Raw genomic sequence first — 25,632 nt, forward strand, 5'->3', positions numbered from 1 at the left:
CGAGTCAAACTTTTTATTTTCTTCCACTCTGTCATGGGCTAAAAATCCAGTTTTCTATAAACAAATTTTGTTGCAATTAAAGGCCTTGTTTGTTTTCAGTATGGAAAATCTGGGTGGGCCTTCGTCCAGTCATCCAGCATCAGGCTTTCTTAACAATTTACTTTGTAGAAATCCTTCAAAACATGATGCACATTTTCACTTTTGGCGCAGGCTTATGTATATACATCTCTGCCTCTTTTGCAGCTGGAGGTGACCCTGGACCTGGCGGAGCGGCGGGAGATCCGCTCCGCAATTCGAGAGTTACGCAGTAAGGAGCTGGAAAGATGTGAGGAAGCGCTGGCCTCGAAACGCTTCAGATCGGACAGAGGACACGAGGACAAAGAGAATCAGCCTGGGTTAGTTAATGTGTTTGTCTTGTAATGGTACCTCATCGAAGGGAAACTACAGTGTATTTTTATGAACATGGACTCAGTTTAACTTTTACCAAAAACTAATGCTTGAAGTGACTATAATATTTTAATTTATATATTTTATTTAATACATTTTATAGAAACATTGTAATTGTTCCTTCAAAGTGACGCTAAACTCAATAGTTAAAGGAGAACTATGAGGTGAGTGCTTTTCACTCATCCTCATAGTTCTAGCCGACCTGTGACAATGAGACTGTCACAGGTCGGCTCAGTAGATCGGGAAGTGAGCAAACGCATACCATCGCTCGCTCACTTCTCGATCCTGTCACGGCTCTCTGCCGTGACGGAATGGACTGGATTCCCCCTCCCCGCTCCGATCCTCCAGCGCTGACTGGCGGAACGGACGGGGCGTGTACAGCTGGCTCTGTCTCTAGATAGACAGAGCCAGCTGTCACTCGCTCAGCTGGGCGGATCCAGACATAATTGTCGGGATCTGTTTCAGCTGTGGCGTCTCAGTACACCGTGAGCTGCAGCTCGTGGTATACTGAGCTTTGGGTAACGGGAGGACACTAGTTTGTGCCCTCACGTTACCCTTCGGAGAACTATGGGGAAAAGCCCTAACCCCATGGTTCTCCTTTTAAGGTACTTGAATGCATTTTTAAGATTTAACTCCTAACAAAAATGTATCTTATTTGTGTATCACTCAGCTGTAGATCTTCAAATCATCTCTGAATTGGTGCTGACACTGTCCTTCCTTCTGGAGGGTGGCTACTTTTTCCCCATGGTCCCTGTGTGTGTTGTAAAGTAGTCAACGCTCCAAGATCACCCCCTGATGGAATACAATTTCAGTACAAATTAGTAAACTAAATGTGAGTTTGTAGTCCATCACAGGAGTGAGCTTGGAGCGGTGGCTACTTTACAACACACACAGTGACCATGCGGAACAAAAGTAGTATTTTTAAGGTTTAACTCTTGAGTTCAGTGTCACTGTAAGTGGGTATCTACCTGACTTCTAGGCCTGCACTCAGAGACTGGAATAGTGTCTGTCACGCATACTACTGTCACTGTACATTACTAATCTGGAAGCAGAACTTGTAGTAACCAAATATGGAGGATTACCTATGTAATTTTAAAAACTATGCAGAGATGCAATGTTTCAAAAACATTTATGCGCATTGATGCATAGATGACAAGAAAAAAATATTATTTCCCTAAATTAGAACTACAGAAAGGTAATAAAAGATTACTGTTTGACCGAATTCAAAATATTCAGGCCAGGTTCACACCATTTTCTGGGCCAGATCTAGAACATGGTGCATTGCGTTTTGCCTCTTCTTTTTTTTTGTGCTTAAAATGGGCTTACAGATACGTTCCAGTGAGTTTGTGATGCCTTTCCATGCATTCCAGTGCATTTCAGACCAGAGAAAATGTGACGAGCAATATTTTTCTGTTCTGGACCGGAACTGACTGCGCTGGTGTGAACAGAGCTCAGAAATACCATAGGGATACATTGGAATGATTTTTTGGTCCGGGAACAAACCATTCTGGTTTGGACATGGTTCAGACATGGTGTAAAAAAGCCCTAAATGTATTTGTAATTATCGCTAATGTAAATCAATTTTTATATTTGCTTCCTGTAACCCCCTGCACATTTCAACTATCCAGCTCTAATGTATTGCACTGTGCTATAAATCAGTAGGAATGTAATGATGTCATAATCGGTACGCGTACACTCCGGGGGGTAAAATAACCAAGCTGCAGTGCAGAACAGTGAGCTTACTGTCCCGGACATTCTGTTTAGGAGGGCTACCTGACTTACCAAAAATATATGTAAAGTATGTGTAATTCTGTTCAGCTAATTTTGTATTTCTTCTTCTTTTTTTTTTTTTTTTTTATTTTGTATTTCAGCAGTTTTATAGTTTGCCTGGAATTAGTTTCAGGCCTGCTCACACAAAGGTGTTAAATGCACATTTAATGCACACTATCACACAGCGCACTAGGTGCATTGCATTGCCATACTCTCTTACCCTAACTCTCAGCAGCCATGGATTGTAGCGCAATGTGCAATACCACAATGCTGTTTAACGCAACGCCATGGTCTAAACAAGCCCCTTTATGCACCTTTTTATACATTGCCTTGCCAAACAAAGTCACCACCTTGATTTAGCTAAGCAGTTGGGTAAGCACCTTCCACTGGACAATAGGTCCAGGTTCAGCAACATTAGCACCCCCCCCCCAATCAAAAACGTTTCGGCTGCCTACCTGAATATACTGAATGACCAGATTTTTCCATCAATGGATTTTTTCTTCCCTGATGGCACATTGGGTATATTCCAAGATGACAATGCCAGGATTCATTGGGCTCAGATTGTGAAAGAGTGGTTCAGGGAGCGCAAGACATTATTTTCACACATGGATTGGCCACCACGGAGTCCAGACGTTAACCTCATTGAGAATCTTTAGGATGTGCTGGAGAAGACTTTACGCAGTGGTCCGACTCTCCCATCATCATCACTTCAAGATCTTGGTGCAAAATGAATGCTTCTCTTGATTAAAGTAAATGTTGTGACATTGCATAAGTTTATCGAAACAATGCCACAGCCAATGTGTGCCATGATGAAAGCGAAAGGCGGTCCAATGAAATATCAGTGTGTGACTTTTTTTTGTCCAGGCAGTGGATATTTCTCTTTTTTGTAAACACAGTTGTCTAGGTGGTTTAAACTAGGGTTTTATTTTGGGTGTTATACTACAACTGTGATTAGAAGGATTCTGATATCCAAATACACAGGTATGCACTATCCATATGATATCCAAAGAACATGCTTATAAGAAAGTATAAGCATATGTTAAACCATAAGTGTAAATAATTAACCACTGTGCTATGGTTCCGTGACAAAGGTGAAATATGAAAACAATGTGTGTAATGAAGCTGCTGTGTCAGAAAAATAGTATTGGCTATTTTCAGAGATTGATAATGCAACGGACACTGCGATAAATTTCAAATGTGCTTCTAATTAGTCCCTTATGTGCTTAATCCTTTTAGAATAATGTACCAGCTGTTAATTATAAGTAAACTGGCAAATCTTCATGTGAAAACAATCTACATACCAAATCATATATGTGCTCCCAATTCATAAAGTCTATAAAACATAAGAATAATTATAGAATTGGTCACTCATCTTGCGGTGGTCACCTTTTTTACGGGCTGACCAGGAATCATTTAGTTAATCCTGGTCAACCGGTAAAAAGGTGACCACCGTAAGCTGGTGAGTGAACAATTCTAGCATTTTTTACATCACTGAATAAGGAGGAGGAGCACGAAGATTTGTTTTACTAATACTGTGGTTCCAATTTGATTGGAAGCGCACACAAGGATTATTGAACTTCACTTTTTTTTATAGACTTTATAAATTGGGAGTCTGTTGCATTATAAACCATAAGTGGTTTTGCGTATATTTTCATCAGTTATGGTTATAAAAATTTTTTGTTAAAGTTCAAGTGTTCATTTCTCTTTAGACTGGTAAATATTGCACATCCAATACTTTGCATTCTCAATTTTAGCCAGCAGATAGGCTTGTTTTCACATTTCTAACAGGGCAAGCTGGGTAGTGTTATGTATAAGAGGGTTTGCATGCGGGCAGAGCACTGGCTGATGGCATCACTCTTGTCGTACGCAGGTCAAAGCCACGGAGGATAAGCCCCTCGCTGAAGCAGGTTGCTCGCGCCCAAAAGGGAAGAAGTGTGCCTCTTGCTTTGCAAAAATGTCAGCTTCATGGTCCAAACCCTTGTGCAAAGTGTGTCAAAACTGGTCCCCGCACAGAGGGTGAAGTTTCTGGGTTATTGGATCGATACCCGGGACATGACCATTACAGTACCAGAAGACAAGGTGTCGCTTTTGGTAGGAGTCGCTGAGACTGCAGTTACAGAGCACAGCCTCAGTCCGCTCGGTAATGAGAATGGTCGGTCTCGTGACATCTACCATCCCAGCTGTTACCTGGGCACAATTCCACTCACGGCCGTTACAAAATTGGCTGTTGAGGGTATGGGGAAGTCGACCGCAGGACTTGGACAAGGGGGTCCGCATCACAGAGGAAATCAAGCATTCACTACTGTGGTGGATGGAGTGTCGGAACCTCTCAGTCGGCAGACTTTGGTCTCAGCCAACACCACTTGTGGTCACGACGGATGCCAGTGCCTGGGGTTGGGGTGCTCACTGCCGGGAGTACATTTGGCAGGCAGCCTGGGAGCAGGGGAGCCGCCTCAAGTCGTCAAACTGGAGAGAGCTAAAGGCGATAGAGCTAGCCCTCTGCCAGTTCCGGGAGACGTTAGCCGGGCACCATGTAGCCGTGGCCTCGGACAACGCCGCGGCAGTGGCCTACATAAACAGGCAGGGGGGCACGCGCTCGCACGGCCTCATGCAGTTGGCGACGAATATTCTAACTTGGGCAGAGCACACCCTCCTCTCGCTGACGGCGAGGCATATCAAGGGCAGCCTGAACGAGTTGGCAGATTCGCTCAGCAGGACGGAGCTGCACAGGTCAGAGTGGTCTCTGAACGCAGGAACGTTCGCATGGATCACCAGCTTGTGGGGCTGTCCCGAGGTAGACCTCTTCGCAACAGCCAACAACAAGCAGGTGGAACAATTTTTTTCGCTCTCCAGGGACGACGGAGCCCTAGGGGTGGACGCTTTGGTGCACCCCTGGAGCTTCAGTCTAGGTTACGCATTTCCCCCACTGCAGTTAATCCCGAATGTGCTTCGGAAGCTCAGGGGCGAACGGATGGCGTTAATTCTCATAGCGCCATGTTGGCAGAAGCGGCCGTGGTTCACGACCCTCCTGGAGTTGTGTGGCAGGGCTGCTGCTTCCGCCAGCGGCGGATTTATTGATGCAGGGCCCGGTGAGCCACCCGCAGGTGCAAGCTTTAAATTTAGCAGCATGGCTACTGAAAGGGAGGTGTTAATCAACAAAGGGTTATCCGCACGGGTAGTGACTACACTGCTGCACAGTAGAAAGCCGATGACATCTGTGATCTACCTGAAGGTGTGGAAAGTGTTTTCCAGCTGGTACAGCAGTCAGGGTAGGCCTGCGGTGGCCACAGTGCCATTGGTGTTGGATTTCCTGCAGGGCGGTTTGGACAAAGGGCTTTCCTGTAGTACTCTGAAAGTGCAGGTTTCTGCACTGCCTAATTTTGTGGACATTCGATTGGCGGAGGAGCCTCTCATCAAAAGATTTATCCGAGCAGTAGGCAGAATGAAACCCCCGAAAAGCAATTGGGTGCCAAACTGGGATCTCTCGGTGGTGCTACAAGGGTTTCTCAAACAACCTTTTGAGCCCCTGGGGGGGTGTTCCATCCAGCAACTGACGATAAAGACGGCCCTATTGGTAGCGTTGGTTTCCGCACGGAGGGTGAGCGAGATTCAGGCATTTGCTATTACCGACCCCTACTGCACCATCCTGGTAGATCAGATTCTTTTGCGACCAGACCCGTCGTTCTTGCCGAAGGTGGTGTCCACCTTCCACAGGACTCAGGAGGTGGTCATTCCTTTATTTGCCACTAACCCGGCCTCTGCTAGAGAACGGGAGTGGCAGGGTATTGATGTTCGAAGGTGTGTCTTGGAGTACCTCCAAGTCACAAAACCTTGCCGGCAGTCGTCCCGCCTCTTTGTTACGTTTGGGGGCCCCACTAGGGGGAACAGGGCCACTAAAAGCACGATTGCCAGGTGGATTAAAATGGCCATAACTGACACCTACAAAGCACAGGGCTTGGTGCTGCCAGGTTCGCTCACGGCACACTCGACTCGAGCATGGGCTACGTCCTGGGCAGAGCGAGCAGGGGCTACTCCAGAACAGATCTGCAGAGCAGCCACGTGGTCCAGCTGGAGAATGCAGGATTCAGGACAGGAAGTACTGATTTTGTTAGTGTGAGATTTTCAAGCATAATCTGTTGCATTCCTATCGATTTTTGTGGGGCTACTTATGCTGTGGAGCATTGCTTTATATATAGACCTCGGGTGTTTTTCCCAGTTATCTCTGTGGGGTATGTGATAGTGCTGCTCCAACATGGATATAGTGAGTGTTTGTCACCCTAGGACAGAAAGTATGTTACTGCAGGGTCAACAGATAATAAACAATAGGAAAAAAAGCCTGAAAAAGAAAACTATTGCAGTCGCCACATTGCCTAGTAAACTGGAAACAACAACGGTAAAAGCTAGCCGGCTGCGAGGTTCGGGTGAGTGTAACTTTGTTATTTTTGCACCTAGACCAAAATGAGCACTTAACCCTTGCAGTGCGGGATAGCCCCACTGCTAGTGCTAAACGTTTTGCCTGGAGTTCTTCTTTAACTGAACCTGCATTACATCTTGTATGCTAACCCTGTTACTCTGCAGATGTTTTAATAATCCATGGACCATTTTTCTTTTTCAGGGAAGAGAAACAGCAGCGAGCTCTGCATGCGTTGGCAGGAAGGCTACAGGAGATAAATGATGTGGAGGAGCTGACAGCACTGGTACATAACTTGCAGTATAAATGATAGGAAAGGAACGTAAACCATAATTCCACCCAATGACCACCTTATAAGTAAAATGCACATATCTTCCAATTTCTCCTTCACTGCTTTGCAAATGTTTCTGGAAATAACGCTGGAAAATAAAATATTAGACAGTTTATTCATATTAGTGGTTTTCCACCTTATCACAATATTGGACCCTGTTTTCTAACATGCATGTGCAGAAATTGTCCTAAAATGTGGGACAAGTGTTTTGCTAGTTATACAGTGGATTAACACATTTCACCATGCATACTAGCTCCCTTTGTGGCCAGTTATATTCGAGCTGACATGGTATGATATCAGTTTGCACCTAAACTTGTGATTTTGCCTCCGATCAAAAGGCCTGGGCCATGCTGATGGAAGGTCCCTGGATGTCCGGGGTAGCCGAACTTAGACCCTCCAGCTGTGGTGACACTACAGATCCCATTAGGCATTGCAAGACAGCCGCAGGCATGACTTGCAGAGGCTTGATGGTATTTGTAATTTCACCATAGTTGGAGGGACGAAGTTTGGCTGCTGTATATGTATTGCTGCTACTCATGTGTGAGTCCATTTTGTAGATCTGCTATAAAGTGGTAATCCCACAGTAGACCAGATTAAAGTAATGAAAACAAGGGGAATTTTTTGCTCCATGGATATTTTCCCAAAGTGGACTTTTCATGAATATGCAAGGTTTGCTTATATCGTGACACATCCCTCACCCCCTCCTCAAAATCCATCCCCACACTATATAGATATATATATCTATAGCTAGATATAGATATAAAAATTATATATACACACACACACACACACACACCTAAAAAAAAAACACTACTTAAAAACTAGAAGGGGAGAAAGACATTTTAAAAATCAGGAAACAATACCTTGGACTTGGCCTTCTAGCTGCTTTTTGGGGCACCATTTACTCTATTGTTCCTTTCTGCTGCGTCCTGAAAATGCAGATTCCGCTAAATCCCCCAAAAATGAGCTCTTGCAGGAGTTTCCTAGAATGATGGGGTGATGTAACCGACTCCTGCAGACCGTTTCCATCTATGCACTTTGAATATTGCCTGTTCTTTCCTGTAATACAGCCAGAACTTTTACTGGATACATTCTGTTCTGAAAAGATCCTGTATATGATATTTTACAGCAAGTTTAGTTTTTTGCTAGATCTCGGATTTTCTGTGAAATATGTTTTTTAAGAATTGAGCCTATTTTTATAAAGCTTTTCCAGGCAATTTCCCCTCATGTTTGCCACAAGATAAAAATAACCCTGTCAAGTATGACAATTGTGTAAGACATTTCGGTGTTATGCTGTCTTTCTATGTCTTGCTAGAAGACATAGAACAAGTGCACAAGTGCCATGCAAAACGTTTGTTTTTTTCTATTTATCCCAGCTTAGAGGATCCAGCGAGTATGAAGAGAGGAAGCTTATCCGTGCTGCTATCCGGAAAGTCCGAAATGATGAAATTGAAGGTAAGCGCACAAATCTGAAATTAACTTTTTTACCATTTGTTCTAAGCTTTCCAACCTAATATATCAAAGGTGCATTTCAGTGTTAATTAAAATTGAAAGCTTGGTACACATACAGGGAACACAACTCGCCTGTATGTACAGATGTATATCATGACATTTATGTAGTACAACAGTCCACCCCTCTTGCATACAAAAAGCTTGACAGGGAAAAAAGAGAGCGAGATTCAGAAAGTGACCTCTTGGGGTGTCTTTATAGAGAACTCCTACAGTGGATCACAGATAAATGAGTTCTAGTTTCTGATAGAATTCATAGCTCACAGATTGGTTTCACTTGTGGACTGGAATTGCCAATTGCAATAGCCAATAGCAGGCTGGCTTTTGCACCTGCCTGCTGTCAATCAGCAGAGGAGAGCCTGAAGGAGAACATTCTCCTTCAGTTCCCCCCTCTTCTGATTGTCAGCAGGCAGTGGGTGGGTGCGATAGCTAGCCTGCTATTGCAATTTAAAATAACCAATAACAGGCTGGCTATTGCTCCAAGCCACTGCCTGCTGTGTTGACATTCAACTGCCTCAGCAGCTGAATCCAGCAAAGTGGAAAGGTGACACTAGGAATCCCCTAATGTCACCTTAAAGAGAACCTGTCACCTCCAATGTGCCATCACATAGGGGGCTTGTGATCCCCCACGTGTGATCGGAATGAGGTAACAAAAATTCAATAAATTGAAAGTCCCCCAAGCCTGCAAATGCACGTATACTAACGAAAACACAATTCGCGTGCACCTACATAGAAATAAAAAACGATTGCACTGCATATGTCAAGTAAAGTATCACCGCGTCCGCCAGAGTGAGTGCAATCATTCTCTGGCCAGTATTCATGGCTAACTCTAAACTGATGACCGGCTTATATAGATGGATGGTGGCAAACGTAATTTTTGGTTCGGCCTGAAAATTCTGCTCCAGGCTGTGCATTCAATGGCATCCCAAACGCACCTCCCAGCAAGTGTGGTCACCTGCAATGGAATATGTGGTACAGGAATACCATGCATTCCAGTGCAGTGCGAGTGCAAAAAATTTGCATACCGTTTTATTCTGAAGTGAACTTTTTGTTTGTGACACAGAATTTCTGTATTTTATTTTAAATTTAAGCATGGTATTTTTTTTTTATCCGATGAATCGAAAGAAAAAAAACAATCGGCTAACCAATCGATTATGAAAATCGTTAGTTGCAGCCCTAGAGTGTTGGTATTAGATGTTATATACCTCCTTTTTTTATTTTGTATGTTTTCAGCAGCAGCATTGGCTGGAATGCTGGTCAGCCGCACAACTGACCGAGACAATGGCACCACACCGTCCAAAAGTCTAGAGAGTATTGTAGATCTCACTTCTTTGGTAAGTATAGAAAAATGGCTTGCCTTTAAAATGAATGAAGTCATGCATAGCTGTAAGTAGAGCACTTTTCCTGCACCCTTCACCTTACCTAAGCAGATTACCTTTTAAGGATTTATTTTGTAAGAAAGTAACATATGTTTGCATTAATCAGTGTTATGTTAGGAGTAAGTAGATTAGCGTTGGTGATCCTGTCATGTCACAGTTAATTAACACAGCCGAACCCATCAAACCATCTCCTGAGAGTCTCTTGCACAGTTAAGTTTGATAACAGGGCTTCTGATTAGAATGACTTGTAATGTTCTGGTAAGCTATTTGGATGAGTGGCAAAATGTCTTCAACATTCTAGACTGTCCATTACAAAGTCCAGTTGAATGTGACTAAGAGCTGTACCATGACCTGAATAAATATATAAGAACCTTTACAGACATTCTTGTATAGTCCGATTAGGAACATAAGTATGTTGGATGATGTCAAATATGTAAAAAACTTGATGAGGGATGTTTAAGTTAATTGACCTATGTAAGAGTTTGCAAGCAGAGTGACAACCAAGCTGCGCTCCTACCCACCTTATGTCCTACCCAAACAAGCAGCTGTGCTAAAGTGTTACTTGCACAATTTAGTACGTTTTAAAAGTGCACTACGCTACAAATACATGGATTTTACCATAAGCATGGGGGCATCGGTCATTTCATCTTTATTTACACCTTCTTCCACTGGGCTCACTTGAGCTGCCTTCCATTCTGCAAACTGTGATGAACCCCTGGCACACAATATGCTGGTCACCAATCACTCTGCAAAATGTTCATACTGTTCAGATCTATTTCACAGTAAAACCCATCACTCTCCAGCCATAGACTGAACCAGTACAGAGTGTGATTACTGGGTAGCCTGACATACAGTGGGGCAAAAAAGTATTTAGTCAGCCACCAATTGTGCAAGTTCTCCCACTTAAAAAGATGAGAGAGGCCTGTAATTGGCATCATAGGTAGACCTCAACTATAAGAGACAAAATGAGAAAACAAATACAGACAAATCACATTGGCTGATTTGGAACGAATTTATTTGCAAATTATGGTGGAAAATAAGTATTTGGTCAATATCAAAAGGTCATCTCAATACTTTGTTATATATCCTTTGTTGGCAATGACAGAGGTCAAACGTGTCCTGTACGTCTTCACAAGGTTGGCACACACTGTTGCTGGTATGTTGGCCCATTCCTCCATGCAGATCTCCTCTAGAGCAGTGATGTTTTGGGGCTGTCGCTGGGCAACACGGACTTTCAACTCCCTCCAAAGGTTTTCTATGGGGTTGAGATCTGGAGACTGGCTAGGCCACTCCAGGACCTTGAAATGCTTCTTACGAAGCCACTCCTTCTTTGACCGGGCGGTATGTTTGGGATCAATTTGTTTTCTCATTTTGTCTCATAGTTGATGTCTACCTATGATGCCAATTACAGGCCTCATCTTTTTAAGTGGGAGAACTTGCACAATTGGTGGCTGACTAAATACTTTTTTGCCCCACTGTAAAACTGTTCTGTGACTCCTGCTAAAACAAATGCACACAGAATAATCCTGAGCCATGTGGACTGCTTCCCATTCTGCCCGTCATTACATGAAATGCTCAACCTTTACATTGCACTCCTGTTCAGCGATGGATACATGTTGGCAATTCATTGCATACAGGAAAATCCAGGCAGGGATTATTCCAGATGTGGGGATTAATGCCAGCAGCACAGTCTGCTGGTATTGATATCCACACTGATATTGGGAACACCTAGACCACCTGCTGTTTGCTCTAGCATTGCAGGCTCTTAGTAATCAGGTGAATTTTAGGCTTTTCTAATAGTCTTTGGATTCCTATAGTAGTATATTACTTTAATGAATTGCTAGTTAGTATCCTAATCTACTAATTAGCCTATAAAGATCTTTAAAAAAAAATTGGTGTGAATTATGTCAAACTAGAAAATTGTGAGCCTAGTTTGTCCTTACAGATTTCTTTGTAGAAAGATTGGGAAGGTAAGAATGGTATTTTAAGTTTTTTATATTTTGCTTTTATATGTAAGAAAAACTAAATCTGACTTAATGTGTCCAATGCTACCCTAGGCGCAAGATAAAGAGGACTTAGAAGAAAGGAAGATTATTAAGGCTCAGATCCATGAACTCCGCAGCAGTCAGAATGGAAGCAACCATGCTGCAGTGGATGGTATGTAGTTCTAGAAGTTTATAATTCACAGCCTTTACTGTTTTTAATATTTATGCAAAAACTTCTCTCCTTTCAAAAATGTTTTAACAAACTCTGAATCATCAAAGCTGTAGTTCTTTAATCTCAATAGATAGCTTCTGTTCCTTTGACAGGAGCGGGATGATCTACAGGTATGAGTTATTGGTTGCTTTGGGTTACTGCACTATGCTCTCCATGTCAGACACAAACTGAATCCTCTACATTATAATCTAGTGATCTGCCATGTGCTTAGTTTTGACTCCTACTACTCATCAGAGTGATTCTACAACTACCCTGAGTCAGAATATCAGGATGGCATTATTCGTTATAATACAATAAACTGATGTGTCATACATAAAGTTTTAACAATTTCATATTTAGCTTCTAAGTTTGTAAGTTGTATATTTTACAGTAATATACTGTGAATGTTTGGATCACATTTTATTTTATTGAAGCCCTGACGTCAACACCAGGATTTGCTTACTCTAAATTCTAGTTTGCGATTGTTCTTCTAGTGTGCTCTCATCTCTCTAAACAGCATTGTTTAAAAAAAAAAAATCATCCATCATTTAAACAACGCTGCTAAGAACTGTTTGTTCCAAAATGGTCACATACCAAACACATAAGCCTAGAAAAGCTACAGCCTGTACTGTTTAAGTAACTTACCAGGATATTCACTTGACTAACTCTCAAATATATGGAGGAGATGTCCGATTTTTGTGTTCCTTTGCAGACGCTCTTCCTTCTGAGCATGTCATAGCTGATGTTATCTAAAACAGGAAAAAAAAGCTAGGCTCCCATTACACAGAACAAATTTGTAGTGATTTTGCCTTTACAAACATGTGTTTTTTGTGTGGTATCACGTAGTGCACAGGGTGGGTGCATGCACAACATCTCATTAGTGTCAAGTATAGGCCTGTAAAATTGCTTTTTCGTCTCCTTTTTGTTTTAATAAGACCAGAGACGCAACTTCTGAATGTGGAGTCTTAATCCCCAGAGCCTTCTGTTAAGCAGATGTGTGTTGCTTCATACATTAAAAAAAAAAGTATGCAAAGTAAATAATTGCTATTTATTTTTTAAGCACAGCAGAGTAACAAAATATTGACTCTAAGCTTTTTTTTTTTTTCTGATTTTTATAATTCAAATTGTAATTGATCATGATAAAATATGCAGCGGTGCCATCAGTGATTACATGTTGAGTACCCCCCATGATCGTTAATTCACAGTGGTAGAGCACCGCCTAGTGTTGAGGCAAGGCTAATATTAAGTTCCAGATCTGTGTCTCTCTCTCAGTAAATCAGTGTGCAGTCAAGTGATGGCTTGCGATATAGACAGTTTATGCATTACCCAGGCAGCTTTTTGCACACTTGTGAAAAGGACAAAACGAGTCAACATTTAAAACTTATTCACACCAATGTTTGCATGTTAACACATATCTAAGTGTAAATGGACCTATTTTTTGTTGCTAAATTTCAGCACATAGTTGTGAACCAGCAATACAGGAAAGATTGGGATTTCTATTTAAAATGTTTGTTTATACTGTACAGTAAAATAGTTTGACTGTGGGAAAATAGACACGTGTGATTAGGCCCTTTAAAGATTTTAGTTGTTAAGATGTTCTGTACGATCTGATTACGAGAGGTTTATCAAACTGTACTTTTTTTAATGCTTTCAATGGAAATTCAACCTAAAGTATACTTGCCACAAATCTGGGCAATTTAGATTTAACATAACCACTGATTTTTAATAACACTGCTAAGTAAAAAATCACATATCAAAACAAGTCAGTAGATCCAATGATCTAGGCCACGTATCCCTGTTGTCTAGAGGCTGGACTCAGCGCTACTTTTACGGGAAAAAATATTTGCATATAACCTAAAGTGGAACTATGGGCAAAAAAAAATTTACAAATGTATGCAGTCTGTCTCTAGCTCTGAGACCACCCTGTAACAGTCTTAGTGGTTAGCACTTCTGCCTTGCAGCACTATCTGCAAGGAGTTTGCATGTTCTCCCTGTGCTTGCATGGGTTTCCTCCGGGTACTCCGCTTTCCTCCCACACTCCGAGACATGCTGAAAGGTTAATTGGTTCCTGTCTAAATGGCCCTAGTATGTGTATGGAATAGGGACCTTAGATTGCTAGCTCCCTGAGGGCAGGTACTGATGTGAATGTGTGCTATGTAAAGCGCTGCGTAAACTGTCGAGACTATATAAATAGATAAAATAAAATACAAATAAATGATTACCTGTTGATTCTGCCAGTGGATCTATTATCTTTTACGTGTTCTGTAATAGGGTGACGGCATTATCGTTCTGCAGTTAAATGTACAATTTGAAGTAGTTCTAGCAACGCATTTTTATTTTGAAGAAAAAAAGGTTTAAGATTTGTGAACAAAAGCTAACCATTGTAAGCACCACTACCATTGTTATATGGTTTGTCCCAACCCCTGTACTTGCCACTTTTGCTGGGCATCTTAGACTGTAAAGGAAGTGGGAAAAATTGTATTTACTGGCAGGATCAATAGGTCGTTGGGGAAAAACAAACACTGCTTTGTTAAAGCCCAACTCCGGGCACAATAACCTTACCTGGGTTAAAACAGTAAACCTTTTATTTTTCTCAAAAGCAACCCTTAGTCATGCAGGCTTTCTCCTAGTCCAGCAAATCTGCTCGTTAACAAGCTGGGATTAGTTCAGCACTCGCTGTATTTACAGGCAGCTCAGATGTACTGTAAGAGCTGCAAGTCCCATGTACCCCAGTGCTGTGGTCGTGTCTCCTTCTCACTCTTCCTCTGGCCATTATTTACCCACACAGCCCTGGCCTTTGTTTTGTGAATGGCCAGGAGAAGAGGAAGGCATGAACACAGTGCTGGATTCTATGTGACATGCAGCAATGACAACTGAGCAGGCCAGAAGAACAGTGAGAGCTGTACTAATCTCGGCATGTAAATGACCAGATTTGCACAATATAAGAGCCTGCATGACGAAAGGGGTTGCTGAGAAAAATAAATATTTTACTACTTTTAGCCAGGTAATGTTATTGTGCCTGGAGTTGAGCTTTAATGCTAGTGGCAGTCTGCATCATATGTAATTTCTTATTTTGCCCATAGGTCCACATTAGGGTAAGTATAATCAAAACTCTTCTCCAGGTTGGTCCATCCTGTCTGTCACATGTTGCCAATTTGCAGCTTTCTCTTTTTATAGTAGGTATCATTCCCATGAAAATCTGAGAAATCTTTGGCACGCAGACAGCATGGAGCTGGTCTTTCACATGACGTACTTCTCATTTAAGATGATGTTGCACATGTTGCTTTTGGCATCATGTTTTTATGAGTTTGAAAAATGCTAATATGAATAGCTGTCATTTGCTCCTGTGATGACAGCTTGGAGGGTGGAGAACTTGTCTTTCATGTTTACCTGTTGTGGCAAGATCAACCAACAACTATTCAAATTTCCTAGAATGCTGTTGGAAGGGAGGCTTCATATTTGTCTGGCCTTTTTTTGTTGTTTTTGTTTTAATGTCAATTAACAATTAGTCTCATGCTCTGGAGCTATTTAACCTCCAAAGGCCTATCGTGAATTTCAACATGTCGAATTTAGCTGGCTGTCACTTTCCCTCCCCCCCGCTGGGACATAGAGCAGCGCCCAGCGGGGAGGAAAGAAATCGGGGATGCGCCGATGTAGGAAACTAGTCCCGAGCCATTAGCCAAGGTGCAGTTGGACCCAGTTTGCAGTTTGGCTATATATATATATATATAGCCAAAAGTGTATGTATTTTAGTTTTGGATAGAGTAGGGAAGCGATAGAACCCATCTAAAGCTGTTTTGGCTGTCTGTAATCTTGTTTGAGATTCACTTTTCTTGGTCCTGGAGACTACGAAAGAAAGCATCAAAAATCTAAATGTTTACTGTCGCCACAACATGAGGTGAGAGGAAATCTTTCTCTGGGAACAGCTTTTTATGGTGACAGCTGGCTGACAGGAATCCTCCTACTCACTGTCACTACCCGTTGTATCTCCAGGACAGGAAGGGAAGGGAATTTTTTTTTTTGCCTTAGATACTCGGCTTGTGATGCATTACTACCATAGGATAATGGTGTTTTTATAATTGTGTTTATAGACTCTTCATCTGACATGGTTCTGCTTCTAAGTGCTCCCTCAAAACAAAAGTTGTCATCGTCTTCATCATCATCATCGGTTTCTTCCGAACCTGGGCATATGTCACAGTCCCATACAACAGAGCACTCCACCCTCAGCACAGACTCAGAGGAGGACACTCCACAGAATGGAAGTACAGAGGTATATGTAGCGTCAGCCACACAGATCAGAGCGGAGAAACCTCCAGATAATAGAATCACCCTTCAGAAACAGAGTTTTCAAGCAGAACAAAAGCCTGATCCCAGAGAAACCAACAAAACCATAATCTTGACAAATAAGGTAGCTATTTCTTCACTGCACCTGCCACACTGCCCTCTCCCTTTGTTTGCTAACAAGAATATGATTTAAATACACAAGGCACAGTTTTGATTGATCTTTGGTGGCTGAACAGGTTTGGGGTAGGATCTTTCATCTATTGCTTTACAATAAGTAATAGTACTACTTAAAGTGTACGTATAGCCAAAAAATTTTTTTTGGTTACTATGGCTGGAGTAGGTAAAGGTTAAAATACCTATCGGGTTTTTTTTGCCCTCTTAGATACACCACAGGAAACCCTTCCCTAATCTGTCCAAAACTGGGGGAAAGCTTGCCTTTACATACACTTTAAAATTAGGTTTAAAGCTAAGATTGTTTGTGTGATTGAGAAATAGAGCAAATTAGATTATTATTATATTATGGTTGTTACCTGCCAAAGCATTTCTAAGTTACCAAATTAAAAATTCAGCAGCTTCCTATTAGGGCTGCAACCAACTAATCAATAATAAGAAGTTGTCAACTATTCTCATTATCGATTAGTTGCTTGGATCCCCTAGCTCTCCTCCATGCTGGGAGGAGGGCACAGCAAGCAGTGGGCGGGTGCAATAGCCAGCCTACTATTTATTATTGCAATTTGAAATCGCCAATAGCAGTCTGGCTCTTGCATAACTACCTGCTGTATTTACATTCTGCAGCTTGCCATCTGCAGGAATCTTGCCACTGGCAGCTGTCATTCCCTGGCTGGTGCTATTCAAGCACCATGTGCTTACAATATAAATATTTACAAAAACAAAACAAAAAATTATAAAAGTTGGGGGAAAAAAGTAATTTTCGGTTTCCACCTGACAATTTAATTTATTGGACCGTTAATTGGCTGTTGCCCACCCATCAGTTGGACTGCTTTTGGAAGTCATAACTGTTTCAGAATTCTTGTGTCCCTCAATGGATGATAAAGAAAATAGGATTTTTGCACTTACCTTTTCTGTGAGTCCTTTCAGAGACACGGGTCACTCACAAAACTATATCATGACAATGTTAGGCTGGGTTATACAGCGGCTGGCTTAACGTTTTTTTGTTTCCCAGTATTCCGTCCTCTTGTAGCCAGCAGTATAACCCAACTGTTTCAGAATTCCTGTGTTCCTAAATAGACTCTATGAAAAAGATTTTACAATAAGTGCAAAACTTATTTTTGTATGTCAACTGTATATTTAGTTGTTTGGTGTTCTACTTTTAAAATAAAATTAAATAAAATTAAACAGTGTCAGGTTCCTCACTGGGTTCCCCAATGTCCATCCTCTACTCTTCAGCATTGCCTGTGGTGTTGATTCTAGTGTTCTGTAAAATTAATAAAACATGGAGAGTGAAGGCAGCACGCACCTACCTGTGTTGATCTAAATCTAGGGGCCTACAAAGTAAATAAAGACGAGCCGTGTGATTTACAGCAGGGCTGGGTAGAAGATACCGTGGGGTGGGCCTTCTTGGGCCCTTGAGGAGTTAGTGGGTGCAAAAAAGGCCTTTGAAACTGTAGAGAGAAGTTTTCGGTCTGTCCAAAGTGACGGGAAACTCTGACTTTCCCCATAGAAACACTAAAGGTGCTCTGAGCTTCCTCCCATTAACATACAATGCTGATAGGTGTTTGACCCTTTGTTAGGACAAGCAGGGTTCCGCTTTAGTTTACAACTGACAATGCCATCTGCCAGCACAGTATAGACCGCGTACATTACGGCAAACATTAACTACCCACCCCCTTGCATTTTCTGAAGAAAATTCAGTTTAGAGAAAAATGTGGGCAGCTATTTTTTTAATTTTTTTTTCACAAGTAATGGGAATGAGAACAGGTAATAAATATAAAAAAAGTATTTTTACCCAATTTGGCTGTAAAAGTGGAAATGCACTTTAAAAGTTGTCTGTCAGAATGCACAGACAGACATGAACTGCTGACGGCAGCAGAACAATTCTGTCAGTTGTGATGCTGTACAATGTAAGGAGGAAAAGAGTAGAAACCAACAGTTATATCCAATATCCATATAGTAAAATGTATTTTTTGGCAGTAAAATCATTTTGACAATGTTTTTGACCCTGTAACAGCAATAAAAAAAAAAAAACAAGTTACACAACCACTTATGCAGCCTGTTTATCTGCTATCAATGTTGTAAAATCAAATAAATATGTTTTAGTTGCTGTACAAGCGTCTTCAAAAGTAATAGTTTCGAGTTCTGTCAGTCCTGTGAAAGGTACACAATGGCACATAACATTTATGTCCAGCAGGTGGCAGTGCTGTGCCATTGTTCTGTGTGCTGATCTTTGGCATACTATATTTCTATATAGAGTTCTATAAGTCCTTCAGTCAAATCAGCCTGTTAAACCAGAAACAGCTGCTGTTGTTCACATACTAAGCTAAACTTTCAACTATGTGTGTAGTAAAATGTTCAACTTTTTTCCCCGCACCTTTTTTTCTGGGTTTTGAACATCATATTGCCATAAAAGTACCACTACAGCCCAGGTAATGCCATATTAAAAAGAGGCTCTCTGTGTCACTGTAGGTTGCCTGAAAGTCCCAGCAGGCCCCACTTTGTAAATTAGACAAAGTAATTTGATCTTAACAGGGAACCATCTATATGTTTTTCCTTTCAGCTCCATTCCCAGCTGCTATGTAGCTTTGAAACAGAGCTCACAATTTGAGATTTTCTGTGTTTTTTTTTATAGGACATTTTCAAAATGTTTTTTGTACTTAAGCAGTACTCACAAAAATGTCTTCCTTTTTAGTCTTTAATTTCTCCTAAAATAGCAGTGCACTTCTTTGTATGTGAGAATGCCCAAGCACTTCTGTGAGATAGATAGATAGATAGATAGATAGATAGATAGATAGATAGATAGAGATATATATATATATACACAGTGTGCGATCTAATGCACTGTTTTCTCTGATTTGCTTTTCTAAGAAGATTTGGAGTGAGACTATAAAATCTGATTTTACACTCTCCTTCAGATTTGCCTAAACATGTAATATTACGGAAAACTTAAACACCTATTCAGTTTGTAGTTAATCAGGCAGACATTTGCACTACATAGTTGACGGTATATCTAAAGGAGCTTGTACAATCAGTTTGTATAAGGTTAGGGGTCAACAACCTTTTCCACATTAAGGGGTGTATTTATAAACAATTTGTATGGTCATTCGCCCTGCAAAACTCCATGAATGTTCGATCTGTGATAGTGGAGCCCAAAACGAACAGTCTTCGTACATTTTCTTGCCACTTGAAAATGTACTGTAGGCAAAATACCACATTATGGCCATGAGATGAAGCTGTGGAGCATAGGAAATAATTATTTATTTTTAATGCTCTTCTGCGCCATCTAGTGGCCTTAATGTGATATTACATGATGACATTTTAAATTACATTGGACAAAGAACATTTGCTTTGTGCATCCAATCGCACTGAAAGAAAATTCACTAAGATTTGCAGGGCAAATGGTTTTGCAAACTGTTTTTAAATAGACCCTAAAGGTCCATTTATATGCATTAGACAACCAGCATGCCAGTGAAAAAAGCGTGCCACAGACTTCAGATTAGGCCCATTTCCCATACCATTAAAAACACAGGGGTTTTACAGTCACACTGGTTGTAGCTGGCAGTTCCACTAAGAAGGGGAAGCGGGTAGGAAGACGGGCTTCTTTATGCAACGTCATCTGACACCACAGAGGGACCTACGCTGGTACAAGGAGAGGCGGCTCCTGAATGTCACCGATGACAGTCAGGCCTCTCTGAATTGTCATAGAAATGAGTGGGCTGTGAGTGCAAGTGGACCAGCCAGGCTTTGTAATTGACAGCCTAGTCAGCAATCTGCTGCAGCCTATGGCAGCAGAGGTCCACCAGAGCAGTCAAAGTCTGTGCTCATGTCACTTGGATAGTTTTCCAAATTACATCGCCTATCCTCCATGGCACACATGCCTTTTGGTTGTCTATCCCCGATTTTATAGTGTGTGGTCAGCTTAAGTCCTGAAGTAAGCAAAGTCAGGTCCCTATTTACAAAGTGAAACTAGTTTCAAAAAGCACACAGAGGAGGGGTTTCTGTTTAACAAAAGTTATAATGGCAACTATTTATAAATTCTTAGAATGTTTGTTAAAATTTGCCATAAGGAATTGGTATATGAATGTTATAGTACTATGATTTACGAAGGGAACACAACCATGGTAGTATTGTATCAGTGTTTTAGAATGTGACTTGGAGAACTATTATCTTAAATTTGCTTCCTCTTACTAGAAATGGGTGGTTAGCCAAGGACAAGTCCGAAGAAATAAAACACTTTTATTTGCCTTAGCAGAGTGCTGATAATAAAGGATCGGCTCCAGAGGAGAAGGCATCAAGGACATGTACAGAGCCAGGTAAGGCTGACTGTAGAGTCTGCTGTTAATGAAGTCACACTGTGCGAGGGAAAGCTACTGAATCTGTTTCTGCTTTTGGAACTTGTATAGGTTTTAATCCTATAACTTGAGTAAGAGAGCCTAATTCCTTCAAAGCAGATATGTATAGGGCTGACTTACCGCAGCAAGAGCCATTCGGTTACCCAGAGCAACAACATGTTTGTTTTCAGTAAAACAGTGAATATCATTAGTGGTACATTTTCATACGTGGAGTTGGGAATCTAAATTACTACTATAGGGTAACACAATGTGGAAGACCAGTGGCGTATTGATAATGCAATCACTTTTGCTGCCTAACTACACTGTAGAGCCCTGATCAGCTGGCTAGCAGTAGATTTTTTTTTTTATAGGGAATTGGTGAAGTAATTAAGGGCCTTATGTATTAACATATTCTTACTAAAAACTAGAGTTATTTCCTAATAGCCACCATACACATTCAGACTTTCATGGCAAGGCTGCTGCTGATTGGTAGCTGAGCCATAGCATAAATAAGCCTCAAGTTTTATTATATTACCTGTTTATGTACCTTTCTTGGGATAGAGGCTGATATGCAAGTCAGGTCTAACATCCTTAATAGTGTGGTCTTTGTCCACTTTTCCCAACTTGCACTCTGGATTGATAAATGATGAAACCACTTATGTAGAAATATATGAGGTGAAGGTCCAGCCGTATCACAGGCGCTGCGCTTTTTCCTGCTTCATACCAGTTTAGCTGTAACACACGAGGAAAGGTAGCTGTAACTCACACAGACTAGGAATCATATCTTGGCATATGTAGATGAGAGAGGCATCCTAAAAACTTTGTTTTCATAGAAAGGTTTGTGAATTTTCTAAATGTAGACACAAGGTATGTTTTAATTGGGAACAAATAATACTATGTGGAATTCTCCATGCCCCTGACTGATATCGAAGAATGATGATTGAATGTAACACAATGCACAATTACATTTGTTATTGTTTCTTTACCATTCAAATGGTCTGGTGTATGGCAGCCAGCTGCTAGGAGTACATAAAGACTGGACAGGTTCAAAAGCCTGTTCTGATTATTACTGTTCAGCATGCCACTTACTGGTAAATGGCGTGTTTACTGAAGTGACTATGTGCCAATTGTAATGTGTAATGCTTTTGTCTGGTCACATGCCTGTCTTGTCACTGTAACTATTCTAGTACCTTGCATATTCTTATGCAACCTGATTACTCTAAGCAAGCCTTCTGACCTTGGATACTTGTACAAATGCATACAGTATTGTCAGTTTAGAAGCTAAACTTTCTCTACTAATAAACAGTCACACGTTAAAAAAAAATTACACTACTGCTTATTACCTACAGTACATGTTCTAGTTAGTAGAAAATTCAGGTTATATTGCCACTTTCAGGAGGTTGGGACACAGGAAAACAATATTTGTAAGCCAGCCCCCTACTCTACCCAGCATGCCCCAGGGTTTTTCTAATGACCTAGGAGGTTGGATACCTTTTTCTTCAGCTATGCTGAAAAAGTTTATTTTTGCTAGCTTTTTTCAATTTGTGGAGATTGTTTATCTCAGTGTCTTCAGTCAAGATTCCTGGCTACACCACTGCTTGAGCTGGCCTCTTTAGAAAAGCTATCCCAAATGGCATTTCCTCAGCAACAACTTTTGAGTCCATACCCAGACCCTGCTGAATTAAACGTGTGGGTTACCCTGGAATCTGGCTTTGCACTGTGGTACTTTTAAAAGGGCACCTTTTAAAAATTCCTACCACAGCTGGTTCCTACCCTGAGAAGGTTTTAGGCAGAGGGTTTAAGCACTGATGTCCTTCACTATGTGGAGTGCTCCTCCCTTTCCTGCCATTCCGCCTGGAGGAAGAACAATTCTGCTTTTGGGCCTGTTCCTGACGCGCCATGTGGCTCCCCAGTATGATTCCACTGCCTATCTGCAGTGACTCGATAACCAGCTGCCTGAGTTAGTATTTGAGGCCTTGCCTAGCTGCTTGCCACCACACGATGCAACTTGTTTTCCCAAAGATGCAGGGAGGACAGTCCCATTGTCAAGGGTGACTTCAGCCCATACTCCTGTTGCAGTTCTTGTTACATTTACAAGGTATCCCCAGATTGAATCAATGTATCTAACCAACATGGTTTCATGAAGGACCTTTCTTGTCCCATGTATGTAACCAACATGGTTTCATGAAGGAACGTTCTAGTCAGACCAATCTATTAACATTTTATGAGGAAGTACTAAATTAGACAAAGAAATACCAGTAGACCTTGTGTATTTGGATTTTGCTAAAGCATTCGCAACAGTACCCCACAAACGTTTAATCCATGAACTGTGGTCTAGATGCAATTGTATGTACATGGGTGGAAAATGGGCTGCAAGAATGGACTCAGAGGGTAGTGATAAATGGGTCATTCACTAATTAGGCAAAGGTTGGGAGTGGGGTGCCCCAGGGTTCATTCCTGGGACTGATCCCGTTAATCTTTTTCATACATGGCATAGAGATTAGACGAAATAGCTCAATTTCGCAGATGTTTTTTGCAGATGATACTAAACTCTGCAGAGCAGTAAATTCCGAACAGGAGATATACGCACTACAACAGGACCTAAGCAAAATTCAGGCATGGGCTACAAGATGGCAAATGCGATTTAATGTTGAAAAATTTATGGTTCTGCACATGTGTGCAAACTACTACTTGGGGGTGTTACTTTAGGGGAAGTCAGACATAGAAAGAGACCTCGTTATAGATCACAGATTTGGCAATAGTAAGCAATGCCAAGCAGCAGCCAGCCAAGCTAACAAGATACTGGTGTGTATTAAAAGAGGCATTGTAGCAAGGGATCAAAGAGTAATACTTCCACTTTATAAATCATTTGGTACGGCCCCATCTTAAAAATGCGGTACAGTTCTCGTTGCCGACTCTCAGGAGGGACGTCCTAGACCTGGAGAGAGTTCAGAGAAGGGCTACAAAATTAGTTAAAGGGATTGAAGACCTGAGTTATGAGGACTGCATTTAAAATCTTAACCTATTCACCTTAGAAAAGAGGCATTTAAGAGGGGATTGCAGTCTTCAAAAGCCTTATTGCAGTCTTCAAAATCATCAATGGGCACCACAATATTAAGAACAAACTGTTTAATCCCAAAACCTGTATTGAGAACCCAGGGACACAACAAGAGGTTAGAAGAGAGGGGTTTCAATCTTAGAATTTGCAAGGGGTATTTCATTGTGAGAGTAGTGAAAGTTTGGAATTCCCTACCACAGGCAGTGGTATCTACTGATAACATTGATAAATTCAAGGAACTTCTGGATGAGTTTCTTCTTTCACAGAATCTACAGGGATTTGGGAAGTGTAAGGCCCCATTCACACGTAGCGACATACCTTTTGCAGCGGCCGGGATAGCGTGACCTTCTCCGTCGGGCTCCATTAGAAAAAAGCAAAATCCACTGAAAAAGGGTCCTGTAGAAGCGACCGCGACGCGCGACATGGAGCTAAGACCGCTCCATTGAATATCATTAGCCGGCGACTTCCCGCGATATCGCGCGGCAAGAATGCGCGATATCGCGGCGGAAATCGCTACGTGTGAATGGGGCCCTAGAGCAAGATAAATACAGACACACTCTCACATACATAGGTTGAACTGGATGGACCTTGGTCTTTATTCAACCTTACATACTATGTAATTGAATTGATGCATGTAACCCTATTGTTGAAGGGATGTTATCAGTATAGTCTGTTTAAGCTCTGACAGGCAGAGATGAAGCCTCCCCCGTGTCCACGGAGACCTACATGTACTCTGAACTTCCTAACTGTTTGTGCTCAGTTACTGGAGCATTCTGCCAACAAAGCCTCCAAGTACACTCCTGGGCCATCCTCAGCAAAGTGTGTTTCTGAGTTCATAGATCAAACTGGGCCTGTAGCCCATTATCATTTCTGTGTCAACAGTCTGCTTTAACCCAAAAACAGTCACTCCCAATACAGTCTCCTGCAGTTGCTTTGGATATACAAGGTGTTTTTAAAATTTACTGATGCATTGCATTTCATCTTGCATGTGGAGGATCAGCCTGCTATTGCAGGTATTGGATCTTTTTAAAGCTACTATAGCTGCAAATATCTTTACATGGGCACTTGCTTTTTAAGGCATTCCTCTATGTGGACTGGAAACACCAAGAAGAGTTCTGGGTCCCACCTGAGCATGTGCCAGCAATATTTTCCATCTGAGAAATGGTTTTTCTAATCTGTGGTCTGTGCTCACTGTGGATGCACCAGTGATCCATTTTAAAAGAGAACTCCAAAAGGGTCACAGATATCCTTACCCTTGGGCACTTCACTAAGGAAGTTGAATGCCATCCTTAGATTCAAGCTTGAATTAACTGGTTTGGCCCCCTGTCTTGTTTTGGCGGTAACTATGATCTGTCAAACCATGTCAGAATGGTTGGAATCTCTCAAAGAGGATCCATCTAGGTAGCTCCCTGTTTTATAGATGTGTTTTCTGGAGCCTTGTTCTAGTTGTGATTTGCTTGTTAAAAAGCCTCTAAACTGGTGTCTCACATGGGACTGATGCCTGTATAAATTCATAGGGCACTGATTAGAAATCCATCTGATTAGCTTACTCTTCAAGAAATATCATCTCTTAAGGCCTGATCTTGACTCTGTCATTAGGCACACAATGGGCGGTCAGAGTGCGCTCCTGCCTAAATGCAGGAGTATCGTGGAAGGGTCTGTGCAAGCCCACCCTTCCACTTCATCTCCCTTGCCTATAAGTAACCATAGATCTTCTAAGTCTAACTTCCATCAAAGCCATA

The 25,632-nt window shown here is 41.6% G+C and overlaps 1 protein-coding gene across 1 annotated transcript in view; it reads left to right on the forward strand.

The window, feature by feature from the left end:
- The window catches only part of SMTN (smoothelin), a 122,263-nt gene that overhangs the window by 58,618 nt on the left and 38,013 nt on the right, over positions 1-25,632 (forward strand). The window contains exons 2-8 of the mRNA XM_018555491.1: positions 244-395; positions 6,833-6,914; positions 8,336-8,414; positions 9,702-9,802; positions 11,905-12,004; positions 16,135-16,451; positions 20,754-20,814. Of these exons, the coding sequence (XP_018410993.1) occupies positions 244-395; positions 6,833-6,914; positions 8,336-8,414; positions 9,702-9,802; positions 11,905-12,004; positions 16,135-16,451; positions 20,754-20,814 (892 nt within the window). The remainder of the gene's footprint in view (positions 1-243; positions 396-6,832; positions 6,915-8,335; positions 8,415-9,701; positions 9,803-11,904; positions 12,005-16,134; positions 16,452-20,753; positions 20,815-25,632) is intronic.

The sequence above is a fragment of the Nanorana parkeri genome, unplaced genomic scaffold, assembly GCF_000935625.1.
Source record: "Nanorana parkeri isolate BGI_ZX_2015 unplaced genomic scaffold, ASM93562v1 scaffold199, whole genome shotgun sequence".
NCBI classification, from domain to species: Eukaryota; Metazoa; Chordata; class Amphibia; order Anura; family Dicroglossidae; genus Nanorana; species Nanorana parkeri.